Raw genomic sequence first — 15423 nt, 5'->3', positions numbered from 1 at the left:
TATAACCACAGGGTTCTTTTTACCACGTCATTATGGTTTCGCTGGACGAATGAGGCAAAAAAGACATTCTCAGCGTTGGGCTGCCAGCACCCAGATTTTCCATGATTCTAGGAGCAGAAGTAGCTGGTGAATAAAGACAAAACTATTAGCTTCATTGGGATTCAGGATGCAAGGCGCTTTCACTCTCAGTCTTTAATTGTTGCCATCTCTCAGTTACTTTCCTGAATAATGCTACCGATGAGAAATGAAGCATGTATTGACACAAATAAGAGCTAACCCTTTAAAACCTTTATGCCAAACAGGTGTGAGTGTGTATTTGTGTGTACATCTGTGCCCGCCTGCATGGCTGCCAACAGCTAGGTGTGGAGTGAAAGGGACGTGAGCGCAGCAGATGTTCTGATAGCTCACTCTTTTAAAAACATGATAGGAACTGGCAGCTCGTAAGCTTTCGGTTCACATCCAATAGTTGAGGTTACAGCACCTAAATTACACGTTGCCTCCATAGCTAGCGTGGATGATTGGAAATGAGCAGTAATCTTTTGGCTTTTGTTTCTGTGTTTGCACCGAAGGTTTTTACACAATAATGAGATGCTAAACTACATTTTATTGTGTGTCCCTGAAGAACCCATGAATCTGTTCTTTCGTTGTTTTTGTATTGGATTTTTGGAGCTGGGATTGTCTCGCTCATGTGAGGAAATTGTTAGGTCAGTGCACTTGATTGTAGAAAATGAAAACAATACAAGGCTGGTAATGGAAAAGCAATTTCTTTGCCTGTATATTTGAATAGTAAATAAAGTAAACAACATGAGTAACTACTTTGGTTGTTTTTTTAAAAGTAGATCAGTAATTCGGGAGAATTGGTTGTTTCTTATTTGTGCCAAAGTTGAGCTGGAAGGAAACTTCTCTATTATTTCACATTCATTACAATGATAAGAAGCCTAAACACTAACCAGGATTGGAAATTTTGCATAATTTTTATTCTTTCCATAAAAAAACTCCCATTGTCTATATTTAAAACAAGAAAAAAAAGTGGGATTTTTGTACCCCATAACATGGAGCATGAGAATACAAAGGACAGCTATAATGACTTTTTTAAAAGCAGGTATTACCTGCATAACTTTAATTTTGTACATTTTCTTTAATACAGAAGTAGAGTAAACTATGTATACAGTAAAAGCTCAAATATATACAGACACCCCCTATTATATTTGGTTAAATGTAAGTAAATTAGAAAATTGCAAAGAAACCACATTTTTGTGATCATCAACAAGGTTCTGGCAACATTTTTCAATTTAAATAAACTCTACCACTTTTGCCAAGAACAGTGATCAGATGTTCATGTAACAAGCTTGTTGATGGTTTAAGCGTCTGTTTTTGAGGTTCTGCTTTCTGACGGACGTTTAACCCAAAAATTGTGATACATATCTGAGAATAATTCTGGCGCTATGTGAATTAGATATTATTCGGGCTAAATTCAAACATCTTGTTTTTCAAATTCATTCAAGTTTTACGTTGTATTCCACCTTATAAAAGGAATATCTGCAGCAGTAAAAGCATTTCATGTACCTGATGAGTGTATGACCCAAGCTGCATCAAAAGGAGCAAGAGAAATAAAGAGCATGGAGATCAAATGTTGTGGCCCTCCTCTTGTTGAGCTCTGCAGATCTCTTCCAATCTGCAGCCCCGTCTGTGTGTATGAGTGAATTTATAGGAGAAGCCCACTTAAGCCCACTAGAGTTGAATGTCTCTGCCTTTTTTTTGCAAGCCATTTCTTCTGTGTAAACAGCTGTGCTCAGTGGACTGAGGAAGATGCACAGCTAAATTCATCTTTTCTTCTAGAACAAAATAAACACAAACAGAAAGGAAATAGGTACTTCTGTTGTCACTTGTAGCTCTAGGAAAATAACTATGACTTCATAGTTGTTTTCCATTGCCAAAAACAGATGGTGAAAGTTAAAGTTAAGAAGTACGCTTATCTCGCTGTGTGGCTTTATTTATATGATGGTAGCAGGAGCAGTTGCTATGGTGTTCAAGTGAAGTGGGAATGAACTGTTATCATGTGTAATGCACAGATTACATCCAGAGGGCGAACATCTGGCAAGCAGACACAGACAGCCAGACCAGCAGACAATCACTGCAGCCATAGAGCAGTAAAGATGTTGATCTTTCCAGAAATGGCAGCTGATTGCTTATGATTTGCATCAGATGCAATCGTACATGAGACATATGGACAAAAATCAGCTGTTTGTCTTCTTGTATTTTCACAAAAGGCATAATGTTTATCTTAAAAAACAATTTTTATAATTGTTTTTTAATGTGAGCTTATCTGTTTGCACTTTAGGGAATTTATTCACTAGAAATGAAGGAAAATTAGTGTTGAAAATGAAAGCAATGGCTACAATAGTTAAATGCAGAATTGATTGGTTTTAATTTCCCACATAAATGAGCCGTTCTAATCTTCTTAATTGAAATGAAACCTACAATTATGTCCTCACTAATGGCAAATAAAATATCTGCGAATGCCTTCATTATTATTTTTAGGTGTTTTTCCCTCACTGGCAATGTTGTCATCAGATGCTATTTATTGGTACAGCTGATAAAAATGTGTGAAAAAAAGTATTTAATCTAGTTGGATTCTTTTGAAATTGTTAGTGAAACCATGGTGCTGTAATAAATCATGAATCTTTAAAAAATATTTTTACACAATAAATGTGACCAGAACCATATTGTCTCAAGATAAAACAAGCAGAGTATTCTCCTGTTCTTCCAGTGTCCCCATCACAAGCAGCCTACTGGTTGGGTCCGACACATCTGGGATATATTGCTCCCTTTGGGCACTTTCTCTCACCCAACATGCACACACAAGTTCAGAAATACACAACTGTATCCGTCTGCTGTAGCCAACAGCCCCAATCGTGTTCCACTGGGAGCAGGTACGTGTCGTTTTCTGTTCATGTCTTCACCTGTCACATGTCACAACGGGACTAAAGTAGTATAATCAGAGGCAACAAAAACCAGAGGCGAGCCACACCAGCAGCATTTTTAGAGGAGCAATGGATGGCAAGTTAAGCTCTGACTATTTTATACAACAGCACAGGACATTAGGAAGAAAAAATGCTACAGATTTACTGACAAGCTATCCATTGTCTCTGGTTCATTTGCTGAAGAATTTACGTAGCGCATTGTTATTGTGCAAGTTAGTCCATAAATGTAGGAGCATTGGTACAATGGCTTGCATTATTTCTTAAAATGATTGCGCAGCAGGGAAAAGAATTGCTTGCCACAGCTAAAGTGGTCCATACAGAATTGGTGCATTATAATAAATTGTACTTTCACAGCTCAGTAAAGTAACATGTAGATTGATGGCGCACATTCATCACTGTGCTAAATCACCTCTCCTTCCATACTAATCCTAAAGTAGAAGAATATTTCAAGCTAAGTAAGAAAAATCCAGATTTTTTTTTTTAGTTCAAACAGCTCTGATTATGGACCGAAAACCATAGCTCAGCAACTTTACTGCACCAAATCCATTGTTACACATAGGAACATGTTACCAACCAAATGGGCTGTGAGCACAATGAATTACGCAGCTGGCAGCAATGAGTAAATGTCCTCTGACCTAGACACTTTAATCCCTGTCCAGACATGTTGAAAAGCCTCCTGTGGAGTAAGATTATTAACTTTAACCATAAAATACATAGAAGATGAATGGGAGACAGAGACCTGTACTAATGACTGATCCTTTGTGCCATAAAGTAACAGATGCAACACTTCACACCATGGAAAATGAAAATAAATGTTTTGAAATACAGTCTGCTGTTCTTTAAATGGAGCTTGTCTAATCTTACACTTTAATAAAGATTAAAGATGATGTAACACACACAGCATAAAGTACAAAATGGAGTATTTCCAACACTTACAAAGGATCTAATTACTCTTCACATTTAGTATAAGTCAGAAACATAACCGCCATCTTCATCTTGACCATCTTTTAGATCAAATTAATGGTCATTACACTCAAACAGTTACAGTAAAAGAATTAAATCTTTTTTTTGGAATATAATCTGTTATTTACATTTTACAGTCAGTGTAAATGTCTTTATTGGCACTAAAGAAATCAAACCCCTCTAAGGATTGCTAATCAGCTTTTATGTTCCCACTGGTGTCATGTTGATGTATCTTTAGTGATGAGATCCAAGTCGGTGAGGTTAGAAAAGTTCTGGCCATCACCCTGATCATTAATTCCTTCTTCATATTTTCTATTGCTAGGGTGTCCAAGCTCAGTCTTCAAGAGCTACTATCCTGCAGCGTAGAGATGCATCGTATCTCCAACACATCTGAATAAAATTGCTGAATTCCCTCATCAGCATGTCATTTAGTTCTGCAGAGGCCTGGTACCGAGCCATTCATTTGATTTAGGTTCGTTAGAGAAGTGACTGGACTTTGGCACCCCTGCTCTACAAAATTCAAGTCGGACTTTGACGGGGCAACTCCAACAGGTTAATGTGACCTCAAGGCAGAAAAAACATGTGAGCAAAGTTAAAAGATTGTGTTTAACCCACATTTGAGACACATATAAATGATTCTGCTGAACTTTATTTTTACTCATTGACAAGTCCATCAAGAAATGAATGGCTATTTAATCAAAAACCTGGTCAAATAAAATATAACTCATCTAATTGTGGCTACTTAGTTAAAAATATATATTTCTGCAATTTGGATATTGGCACTATTTTCAAGTTTCTCCTACAAATCTGGACACTGACAGGTGCTAATTCTGAGCTGCAACCAGACCCCAAACTAAGGGTCTCAAATTTCAGTCCCTGAGGTACTGTGTATTGTAAGTATAGGTGGACTTCATACAGAAGTTGCAGGAAACAGGCCACGGAGTACTGAAGCCTGACCTAAACAGTTCGGGGCTGTAAATCATGCTTTGTGTATGAACTCTTACCCGGCAGGTCACAGCCAAGAACCTCCATCCTCATGCCGATCCCAGCAGGTGACCATCGCTCTGGAAAAACTCTGATGTGCTGTGCAACAATCTCGTCAAACCGCCGAACTTCTGGAGTATCGTAGTGGCTGTTCCCTTCAAAAATCTGATTAAGCAGATGGAAAGTCATTAAAATTTTATAGTAGATTAGAAACGTTATTGTCTAAAGAAGTGTCAAATCAGATTGTGTTTGGGGGGCCCCAATTTTTGACAATACTCACAAAAAACTCAAGTGGATGGAAGTAAATTACTATCTCCTTAATAAATCTCACTGACAAAGAAAGAGTAAGACTGTCTGAAGTCATGAGCACAGCTAATCAGCATTGTTTCTCTTCTCAGTGTGACATGTGTCATAGAAAATAACAAGTGTGTTGCTTTTGATTTTCAAATATTCTTTGAGGCAGCAGCCTCTGGCAAAGGAAAAGAAAAGAAAAAAGAAGAGGATTTATTACAAACCTAGAGCTAGACGAGACTAGACAAGACTACTATTGGTTTCATGGATTAAGCTGTATATTCTGTCTTTAAGATTTCTAAACTAAAAGAAAAAAAACCCTCTGATGATTTTCCCAGGATGCTCATTTAAAACGACAGGCAGATGAGAGAGAACAGGATTTTTAACATCAGTAGAAAATCCAGACACTCAGTAGTGCTATTAAAGCGTTTTAAGACAGTCTCAGAAAGGAGAATGAAGAGCCCTGTCTCACGGTGCGTTAGACTGCCAGCAGTGTTGAGTAGTGATGCAGAAAAGACATTTTTAATTAACACCCATGAGAGACAAATAGGGAATGAGCGAACAAGTGGATGAGACAGAAAGAGTGAAGGAAAAAAGGCATAGAGGCAGAGACAGAAGCAAGAGGGCTGAGGTGATTAAATGCAATTATTTTCAGAGGGGGTGCTGGAATAAAACTGTTTTTTTTTCTGCTGAACAGAAAAACAATAATGAGAAAGTGGACAGAAAGGAAAAAGAAGAGGAGAATCTGTGGGAGATTTATGAGGGATGGTGAAAGTAAATGTTGGGAAAGTGACCGCAGAGGACAGATCATTAATTTTGCATGCATTTGTGCATGATAATGTGTATTTTTATTTACCTTAGCAATGCCAGTTTTGCTGTCAATGATGTAGCTCCAGTCTTTGCCATTCAAGCTGTGAGCTAGCTTGTACTTCCTCACAAAAGCTCTATTGTCAGCACTTGTGCTGCCCTCCAAGCCTCTTGCCCCCTGAGTAATTATGCCTCGGACCGTCTTGGGCACACCTAGATCCACCTGTAATACAGAGAAACATAGTAAGGTGTCTCATCAGTTTATTTAGTGGACCTCATTAATCATTTTCATGACATTAGTAAAAACAGATGGTGCCCACTGAATATTCTAGTAACTTAAAGAAGGTGTAAGTACGAATGAAAATATGATCAAAATGTTTGGTTTTAACATATTTTCATATGTGTAGTATTTTACATATAAAAATGCATATTCATAGACATCAGAAGAGCCAAAAAAGACAACCAGGAGAGCCACAACTTCATTTTTAGGTGATATTCATCCAGGACATTTACTGTTTCTTGTGAAAACTTTATGTCATTATCTAATGACATTTTTAAATCTAAATGTATGTGGATGACACAGTGATTTCCACACAATATCGCTAAGAAACATCTTGATTTGAAACAAATTCTGGACACACTTAATTTCTGAGGAAATGGCAAAGGTGAAAGAGAAAAAACAAAAAACAAAATGGTGTCCAAAATTTTGAATATTGCCAAATATTATATTGCATTACACTGTTTATGTGAGGGGGTATTATCAGGTAAAGCTTTATAACACCAGAACACTTTGTTATCTGCCTTATTAGACTATTTCATGCATTATTAATGTATTTTTAAAGTCTAAACTAAAAGTTAAAACAATGTCGATTAAACATCATGTCAGAATTTACCTGAAAAGGATTCTATTTAAAAAGATATTTTACAAATTAGCTCGGCAGCGTCATGTCTGTTGACCAACTGAGGAGCAAAACTGTGGACTGAATCAAAAATTAGTGAGCGAAAGCCCTCATTCTTGCATACATGCATTGTTCTTCAAAGTTAAAGTCACAAACCTGTAGCCACTCCTCTCCAGCTATGGGTTGTGTCGGGTGAGGAAACCAACCCGACCGGCTGGCGACCAGTCTGGCCGCCCCCATTGAGCCGTGGATGTCCTTCATGGAGGACGCAGAGATCTGGGAGTCAGGGAGAAGCCCAGACAGCATGCCCTGCAGCTCTGAGCAGGGAGCATCTGAACAGAGACAGAATATCTTAAGTATAAGACCCACATTTTGATACTCAGAAAAGTATATTTTGCTCCAGAGGGCCAGATGAACTTAATGTTTAGCATTAATGAAGCTATTGCTGGAGTCATAAAAAAAATCTGTCAATAATTACACAATATCTAAGATGGAGTCACATTTCAATGTAGTGTAAACTTTTAGCTGTTTATTTTTCACTATGCAGAGTGATTTACAATAGAAATAGTTGCTTAGTGAAAACTTTAAATAGACAACATGGTCCGCCAATTAGTTAGGTTGTAAAGTCAAGCCTGAAGACTGGCCAGAGTTTAAGTACTGAGAGGAAATAAAATGCTGATAGATTTTATGGTTTCAAAGTCTAGATCTCATTGCTATGTACCCTTTCAAACATAAAGCATTTCGCCACCTTCCTAAAATATTGACCCAAGTATTTTTTTTTGCTAAAAAATTATTTTTTCCTAAATAATCTTTTGGCAAAGAATGTCTTGCAGCATTTTACGTGTTACAGGTGATGAACTTTTTTTATTGTCTACCTGCAATATAAGATTCTGTAATGTTGAGCAATAGGCCCCCATTTTTGTAAAACAAATGAAAAAACTAAAACTTGAACATGAACTTAGGTTTACCTGCAGCTGACGACAGAGTTGAGTACAATAGCAACACTGCATCCAAAAAAATCAAGACAGTGAGAACAAGTCTCATTGAAGCACTAAGTCAGACTGTCATGCAGATTTATATGGAGATTTGATGTGTAGTGATGAGGACACATGAGACATAGACTGGAAGATCCACCTGCTGACAGCTGAGGTTTGGAAATGTGCTGGGTAAACTGCTGGCCAGCTGTTTAAAGTCTTTTTCTCTATTCTTTTCCATAATACGATGTGCTTTAGAAGAGAGGCTGGGACACCGACAGCAATAGTAGCCAGATTGTTCTGGCTAGGTTTGATTTTGCACTAAATCTTTTGTTTATAGGAGAGAATGGAGAAAATTTTTGAAAATACCTTCAGCTTTGCAAGCTTTTCCCTGCTTATGGTAATTCTCAGGAATACTTTAATGAATATTTACACACATGGGAGGTACACTTGTTGGTAAGAAAAGCATGTGATTTTGGTTTTGATCAACTACATAAGTGATCTATAATATAACATTTGTAGCAGTGCTGGTAGTTAGCTCAGAGCTCAGAATAAAATAAATCAACCCACCAAATTTTGCACTTTCAAAAAGTATGTTTATCATACTTAATATATTGCCATTGTACCTTTCCACTTAGATTAGTGAGAGTGGATTTTGTCATCTGGATCTCGGTGCCATAAAATATTGCTTTTATGAGCAAATAGAAATGTTAAACATCTATTTACTTTTTCTTTTGTTGATGAAATACAGCTTTTCACCATTTCTTTTCCTTTTTAGAATTAAGCATCCATTGACTGGCTTAAAAAAAAGTTCAATGCGTCGATAGTTATCAGCTGAACTAATCAAAAAACAGGTCACGCGTCAGTTTCACTTTTAGTTTGAAGCATCGAGAACTTCACCAGTAAAGACAATACAGAATAGTGTAGTGTGATATCAAACAATGTTGTAACTGGGTCATTACTGCGATAATTACGCCGCAGTTTCATCATTTCAGTAGAAGTGGTGCAGATGTGTAGCATAAATCAATGAACAGCAGAGTAAAGTGAAGGTTAAAATACACAGGGGGTGCAAAATATTGTGATGATTGTATAATATTAGGTGATCCTGACCCTGTTAGTAGTCAAAGTCCTCATAATAATATTCTAAAGAGCTTCCACCTAATCATAATTATGGGTCTGAGTTAATTAAGAGTCAATGTTAGGCTAATGTAGGAGAAAAAATATCCTGTTTGATCCTGAAATGATTTGTTACGACATCAGCTGATGTTTTACACACCAGAGCCTCTTCCTGCTGTTTTTCCTTCACCCTGTTTCATTATTTTCCCATCCTGCGGCTGAAAAGTTGACACATAACTTTAACTGAGCAGTCAAAAAGGGATTCTGTGTAGGGAATTTAGCCAAAGCTCTCTCAAACGGAAAAAAAAGCTAAATGAAAGCATGCTGCAGATCAAAGCAGTGCTGTTTATTACTGAGACAAATGAGTTTTAATCTAATAAGCCTCAAAAATATAGCACTGTGATGAATAATGATGGAAAACAAAGTGAACCAAACAATGTGACCACTTCTGTTTGAAGATGTACTAAGAGAATATGGGCTCACAACAAAAACAGGACAGATTTAAACAACTAGAAGAGGAAAAAATGGGACAAAGGAGAAAGAAATGGACAAAAGGTCAAGAAGAGGGATGAAATGACAGACCAGTGAGTGAATAGAAAGGTAGAGAGGGATGGAGACGAAGAGAAAGAAAGGGGTGACAGTGATTGATGGTGACATTCTTCAAGTCTTTGAGGAAATGAATGTTTAATGCAGTGACGTTTGCGACAGTGCCTCTATATGGTAAATAATTCATCAACAACAAACAGCGACAGGCTCCATGAGTTTCCTGAAGCTCTGCAACATTCAGCAAAACTTATTAGCCGTAGGTTTATTATCATGTAGCTTTATATGTGCTGTTTCTGTGCCTCAGCTGCTGGCCCTTTTTTAAATCAGGAGTGCAGTGGGAGTCGACAAGAATATCATCTCCTCTCATCCCAGCAAAAACAGGCAGATGTAACACACCAGCATGAGAGCTCTTAAATTCACACACTTACACAAAGCAATACGCGCACAACAGCAAAAAACAGTCAAGGTCTCACACAGGCAACCAACGTATGCTCTGATGTTTCACCCACACATGGAGCTTTTTTCCCTGATAACCAGCTACCGCTACAGCCAACAGAGCTCTACCTGACTGGACACGAGCGCCTCGCAGGCCTGGTGAGAGAAATAATAACCGGAACTGAAAAGAAGTGATTGATAAAGAGCTGCGGTGCTGAAATAAAATGGGATTAAGGTGAGGAAAGAGCCGCTGAAGGAGGCAGGCACCAGGAAGATTTAAGGAAGGTGAGACGGAGAGAAGCAAATGAGAGAGGGCTGGAGAAAAACGGGAATGGAAGCTGTCAGCAAAGGCAAAAGAAGGACAGAGGGAGGGAAGCCAGAATGAGGAGGAAGGGGGGAAAAACACAGGGACATTGAAGAGAGATGGGTGAGAGAGAAGCAGAGCAGGAGACATAAAAGTGTGATTTAAGTTAATGACATGTCACTGACTGACTGCTTTATTTCTGTCTTTATAGGCCTGTGTAGGGCATTATCACATAGTGGAAGTGTGTTCAAGTGCGCGCTTCTCTGCATGTCTATGAGCAGGAACATAATGTCTGCTAGCAGATATGTTAGGTTATAAAAGTAGAGAAAAATACATTTTACTGCAGCAGAACAGGCTGTTTTGCAGATGTGTACCTCCCAACTATCAAACCCTGTCACTTATTACAAAAGCACAACTAGGGTTAAGCTGTCAAGATGTTGCATTTAGTGCTCTGCAAACTTATTTATAACTTTTAAACTTTTTTCACATTTTGTCACATTAAAACAACAAACTCTGACGTATTTTATTTGGTGTGCATTTGTTTTCAGCAGCCCTGGGTGCCTGATGGTGCTTTTGCATCTGCAAGTGTTTTAGGGGCATGTTTCTGCCAGTTGTGCACATCTAGAGACTGAATGTTTGCCCATTTCACTTTATAAAATACTCCAGGCTTAGTCGCAATGGATGACGAACATCTGTGAACAGAAACAATTAAGTCTTGCCGCAGACGTTCATTTGGATTTAGGTTTGAACTTTAACTGGACCATTATAACACAGAGATATGCTTTGACCTAAACTGTATGTGTTTAGAGTCACTGTCCAGTCGGAAGGTGAATCTACTGTCACCTTTAGGTTAGGCTTCTTTTTTACAACTTAACAACAACCTACCTGAGTCATTTGGTGATGCTGTCAATCCTCTAATGTTCTCTAATAAAATCATGAGGCTTTTGAAGAACAGCTGCAATAAATTATACAGAATACGCAATATATATTTTTGTTTCATACAACTTTGTGCTTCTCACATGAAATTCAAGTGCAATCTATTGAGTTCTGTGTTTTTAATGGAAAACTACATGGAAAAGGTTGAAGGTGTATGGAAACTTTTGCAGGGCTTAGCTGCTTAGCTCCATGATTGACTGCCAAAAGCCACAGAAATGGAAAATGGGCACATGAAACTAACCTGAAAAAAAGTGTGTTGGATGTAATCTCACAGCTCAAAAATGGTGCAATCTGTAAGGTGATGTATAATGCAACTTGAGACGTTAAAATATAGTAGACAGACAAGAGTGCAGGCAGCATGGTTGATAGATGGATATTTATAGATGTATATTCCACCTTCGTTGTCTGTCATATTGTTTTGGTGTGATTGTGATTTGTGTGGGTGCTGAAATAGCCCTCCTGGATAAAAGCATATCTGTCCCCCTCAATGGCCGCAACAATGGCACCAGGGAGAGGCCCTAACTTAATAATGATACAGCGGAGCAGACACACACACACACGCAGATGGACCCAGTCAGATGACTTAAAATCCTATCTTTCACAGTTTCTCGACACACACAAACACAGACAGTATAATTAAGTTTTATCTATTTATAGTATTGAGCTGATTATGCTGGTTGAAATCGTGTTTGTTTGCCAGGGCTGCAGATGAAAGCTGAGAGCCTGTTACTCTCTGATGTTATCACCCACACATGACACTCTAGTATTATTCTATTAGGACCAAGTGTGTCTCTTTGTGTGTGTGAGAGAGATCCGTGAGTGGGAGTCAGAGAAGGGGGATATGGATATGAAAGAGCGAGGGCAAGAGTGTGAGTGCACAAGAGTGGGTGTGTTGTGGAAGAGAAAGAGAGATAAAAGTACGAACTGAATTTTCATTAGATTACACTCATGAGAAGAAAGGGACATTTCTTCCATTTTACTTGTTCTTTCACAGGGAATGTTTTTGGGGAAAGGTATTTCTACTCTGACCAAACCCTCTCACCCAAACTGTGACTCATGTGTTTTTACATAAATCTCACAAAAAAATCTAACAAGATGTACAAGCTTGTTTTGTATAAAATCACTATTTCCAGTGGCATATATTTTCACTTATAACAAGACTTTAATCTGCTAGTTGAACTAGAACTTACTTTTATCAAGATTAAGGAATTATTTACTTACAAGTTCCTGTGTCTTTCTTGCAAGATAGTTGTGTTTTACTTCAAGTGTGCTAAGATATTTGGACTAAAAACTAGAACAAATATACTAGATTTTGTGATTTTTCAGTGTAAAGCATGAGCGTCTCGTGAATTTGTATTGAAAATAATTATGAAAATTGTGTGCTGCTCTTTTTTTGACATAAGTTCCTTTTTCCCATGATGTCACTATCTCTCTTTTTAATCATTGAGCGACCATCTTTCAGTGCTGCAAGCACAGTCTGTGATTCAGGCTCAGTGGACAAAGAATAACCCCCAGGTTATAACACATTTTTATTTCTTATCCAGACTTTAAATTATGTTTTTTCATATTAGTTTTTATAAGACTCAAGACATTTATAAGATTCAAAACCCTCATCTAGTTGGGTTTTATTATCTGGATTTTCCTAAAATCATGAAATATTGGCTTCTGATATTTTGATAGTCAATTTATCAAAGACCATAAAAGTTTAGAGTGAGTGAATTATTTAAAAGTGCAGTTCCATACCTATAATCCTTTGTAAATATTCAAAAAATAATTATATTTGTTTAATGATTAAACCATACAATGTGTCAAGTTTATATCTCTGATTTAAGAGTCGAGGGACCAAAAAAGCAATGATGTGGAGCGTTCTTGATCTCACAGTGCATTGCTTGTTCTCAGTCAGAAACTCAAAACCAAAACCATCAATGAGTTTACCAAAAACTCAATCAATGATATGGCAAATTAAAGATAAGTATTTGAAATCTAAATATATAAACTATTCCAAACCTTCAGAAACAAATATCAAATTTAGAGATAAGTACACAATCATTGTTGCAGACAGCATCTGCACAGCATAGCATGCTATTAAGTAATGTTGTTACTGGTTCAGTAACATGACATCTGAGTAGCATTTGAGTCATTTCAACTGACATGGCAAAATTACTACAACAGATATGCAGTCGTGCATTACCTGTAATCTGACAGCCGTAGAGCTCGAACCGCAGTGCGATGCCATTCTTCCAAGTCTGAGGTCTGATTCGAACGAAGCGTGTCAGGACCGGCTGAGGGATTCGGTTAAGAACCACATCTGTGGCGTCTGTGTTGGCATGGAATACCTGTTTGGAAAGAAAATAACAGATAAGTTAATATCAATATTACACTGTTACTCGTGATACAGCAAAATCATGTGTTATAGTGATAGTTCTTGGAGTCTCATTTTCAGTTGATGACTGCACTTCTTAATTATTAGTTGTTTTAATTAAGAAAGAGGTGGAGATGAAGGAGTGGCCTGAGTCGTATTTCAACCAAAAGCAGAGAGAACTTTAATCTCCTGGGACTTTTTTCAAGCGAGCTGAAAGATTATTTCCCCCCTGAATCTTCTTCATTTCCACTGAGGTTTAGGATCCAGGATTGATTAGTTCGATCAAAGCCACTGAAGGGGAGTGTCTGTCTGTTACACATTTCTACTCCATGTTTGTGGATGTTTTCCAAACATAGATGGCAAATAACATGGTATTGATTCAGATAATAATATTGTTAACTGATAACTCATTTACATTGTTTTAATATCTTTTAAGAAGAACTCGTCTCATCTGATGTCAGAGGAAACTTTTCGGTTGAATGAAAACAAATAAAAATTTGAATCTGCAAAGAGTATGAATTATTTTGGGTTTAACTGGACATGGAAATGAAATGCTTCCTGTTCAGTTCTGACATTTTAGATCTAAGTCATTAGTAATTTGTGCCATCCATCCATCCATCCATCCATCCATCCATCCATCCAAAATCTTAGCTTTTGTAGTTGGCTGTGAACATCTGGAAACTGTGGAGGCTTGAATACGGCAACTGAACCACATCATCTACTTATGCATTTACATTTTGAATGATGGTGTTTTCATTTTATTGTACTTTGCCTTTGGCATGTAACTGTATTCTTTAGAACATTGCTGTGTTTTCATATCTTAAAATATTACCAGCAATCCACAAATCGTTAATATTCAGGACTGCAATGAGTGCTAACAAAGAAAAAACTGTGACCCTTTGTGAAAGTTCACCATCTTGGGGACCAGAATTATTTGCCCTTTTTTCAAGCTTGGCAGCATAACACCAATACAGTTCTCATGAGTCAATATAAAAGTGAGCGATGAGATCAGAGCCCAACAAAAAAATTACAGAGCTACAGTGTTTCTTTTTCCTTTATTAAACACACTCTGTACAGTAAATACATAAAATGAATGGAGTCTGTTGACAAAGGGAGGATTGAGCTCAAAGGTTTACTTCCACACTCCTGTGCACAGTCTAAGGGCACGCAGTGTGTGATAAATCAAAGATGTAAGTATGTGGAGAGGAAGCCTCTTCTCACGTCCTCTTGACTCAACCACACACATGCAGGAAAACATCTTTAAATCCTCACACACACAGTGCAGAGATAAACGCCCTCTGTCACCCTTCAGTGCACAAACACACACTGCTGCGCTACATCCAGACACAATGGTCGCTGCTCACACACAGACGATTTCCCTTTCCTTACATGCTGCCCTCAGAGTCTCAGCACACAGAAAAACATGCTGAAAACAACTTCCTCTGAAACTGTGCACATATACAGATAAAAAGGAAATTGAATGCAAGTGCACATGACCAGAAGCACCCTTTTTTGTCTCTTGACATCTCGACTTCATATCTCTGTCGATCTGACAAAGTGTCAAGTCTTTCCCCTCCTTTTCGCTCTCCCTGGCAGCCATCTCCGCTGGAAAACACAGCTGGGCTTCTGCTTTCCTGCCCTCCGCTCTGTCTGTCTCTTTGACAACTCTATCTTCCTCCATGCTTAGATGATTTACTACAGTAAATTTAAGTGGAAAAGAAAGCCTCTTCTTTGCAATGTTACACTGCTTTTGTAAAGTATTCAAATCCATTGAAGCATTTCACAATTTGCCACGTTACACAAACTTTGGCATACTTCAACG

General features: G+C 37.8%; 1 protein-coding gene across 2 annotated transcripts in view; it reads right to left on the bottom strand.

Moving 5' to 3' along the window:
• The window catches only part of LOC102235215 (neuropilin-2-like), a 119134-nt gene that overhangs the window by 38201 nt on the left and 65510 nt on the right, over positions 1 to 15423 (bottom strand). For both annotated transcript variants that reach the window (XM_023336769.1, XM_023336768.1), the window contains exons 8-11: positions 13431 to 13575; positions 7085 to 7260; positions 6079 to 6252; positions 4952 to 5096 (exon numbers count right to left, since the gene is read on the bottom strand). In XM_023336769.1, coding sequence (XP_023192537.1) covers positions 4952 to 5096; positions 6079 to 6252; positions 7085 to 7260; positions 13431 to 13575 — 640 coding nt within the window. The remainder of the gene's footprint in view (positions 1 to 4951; positions 5097 to 6078; positions 6253 to 7084; positions 7261 to 13430; positions 13576 to 15423) is intronic.

The sequence above is a fragment of the Xiphophorus maculatus genome, chromosome 7 (assembly GCF_002775205.1).
Source record: "Xiphophorus maculatus strain JP 163 A chromosome 7, X_maculatus-5.0-male, whole genome shotgun sequence".
NCBI lineage: Eukaryota > Metazoa > Chordata > Actinopteri > Cyprinodontiformes > Poeciliidae > Xiphophorus > Xiphophorus maculatus.
The sequence above is the reverse complement of the archived record's forward strand: the minus strand, read 5'-3'. Positions and strand labels throughout refer to the sequence as shown.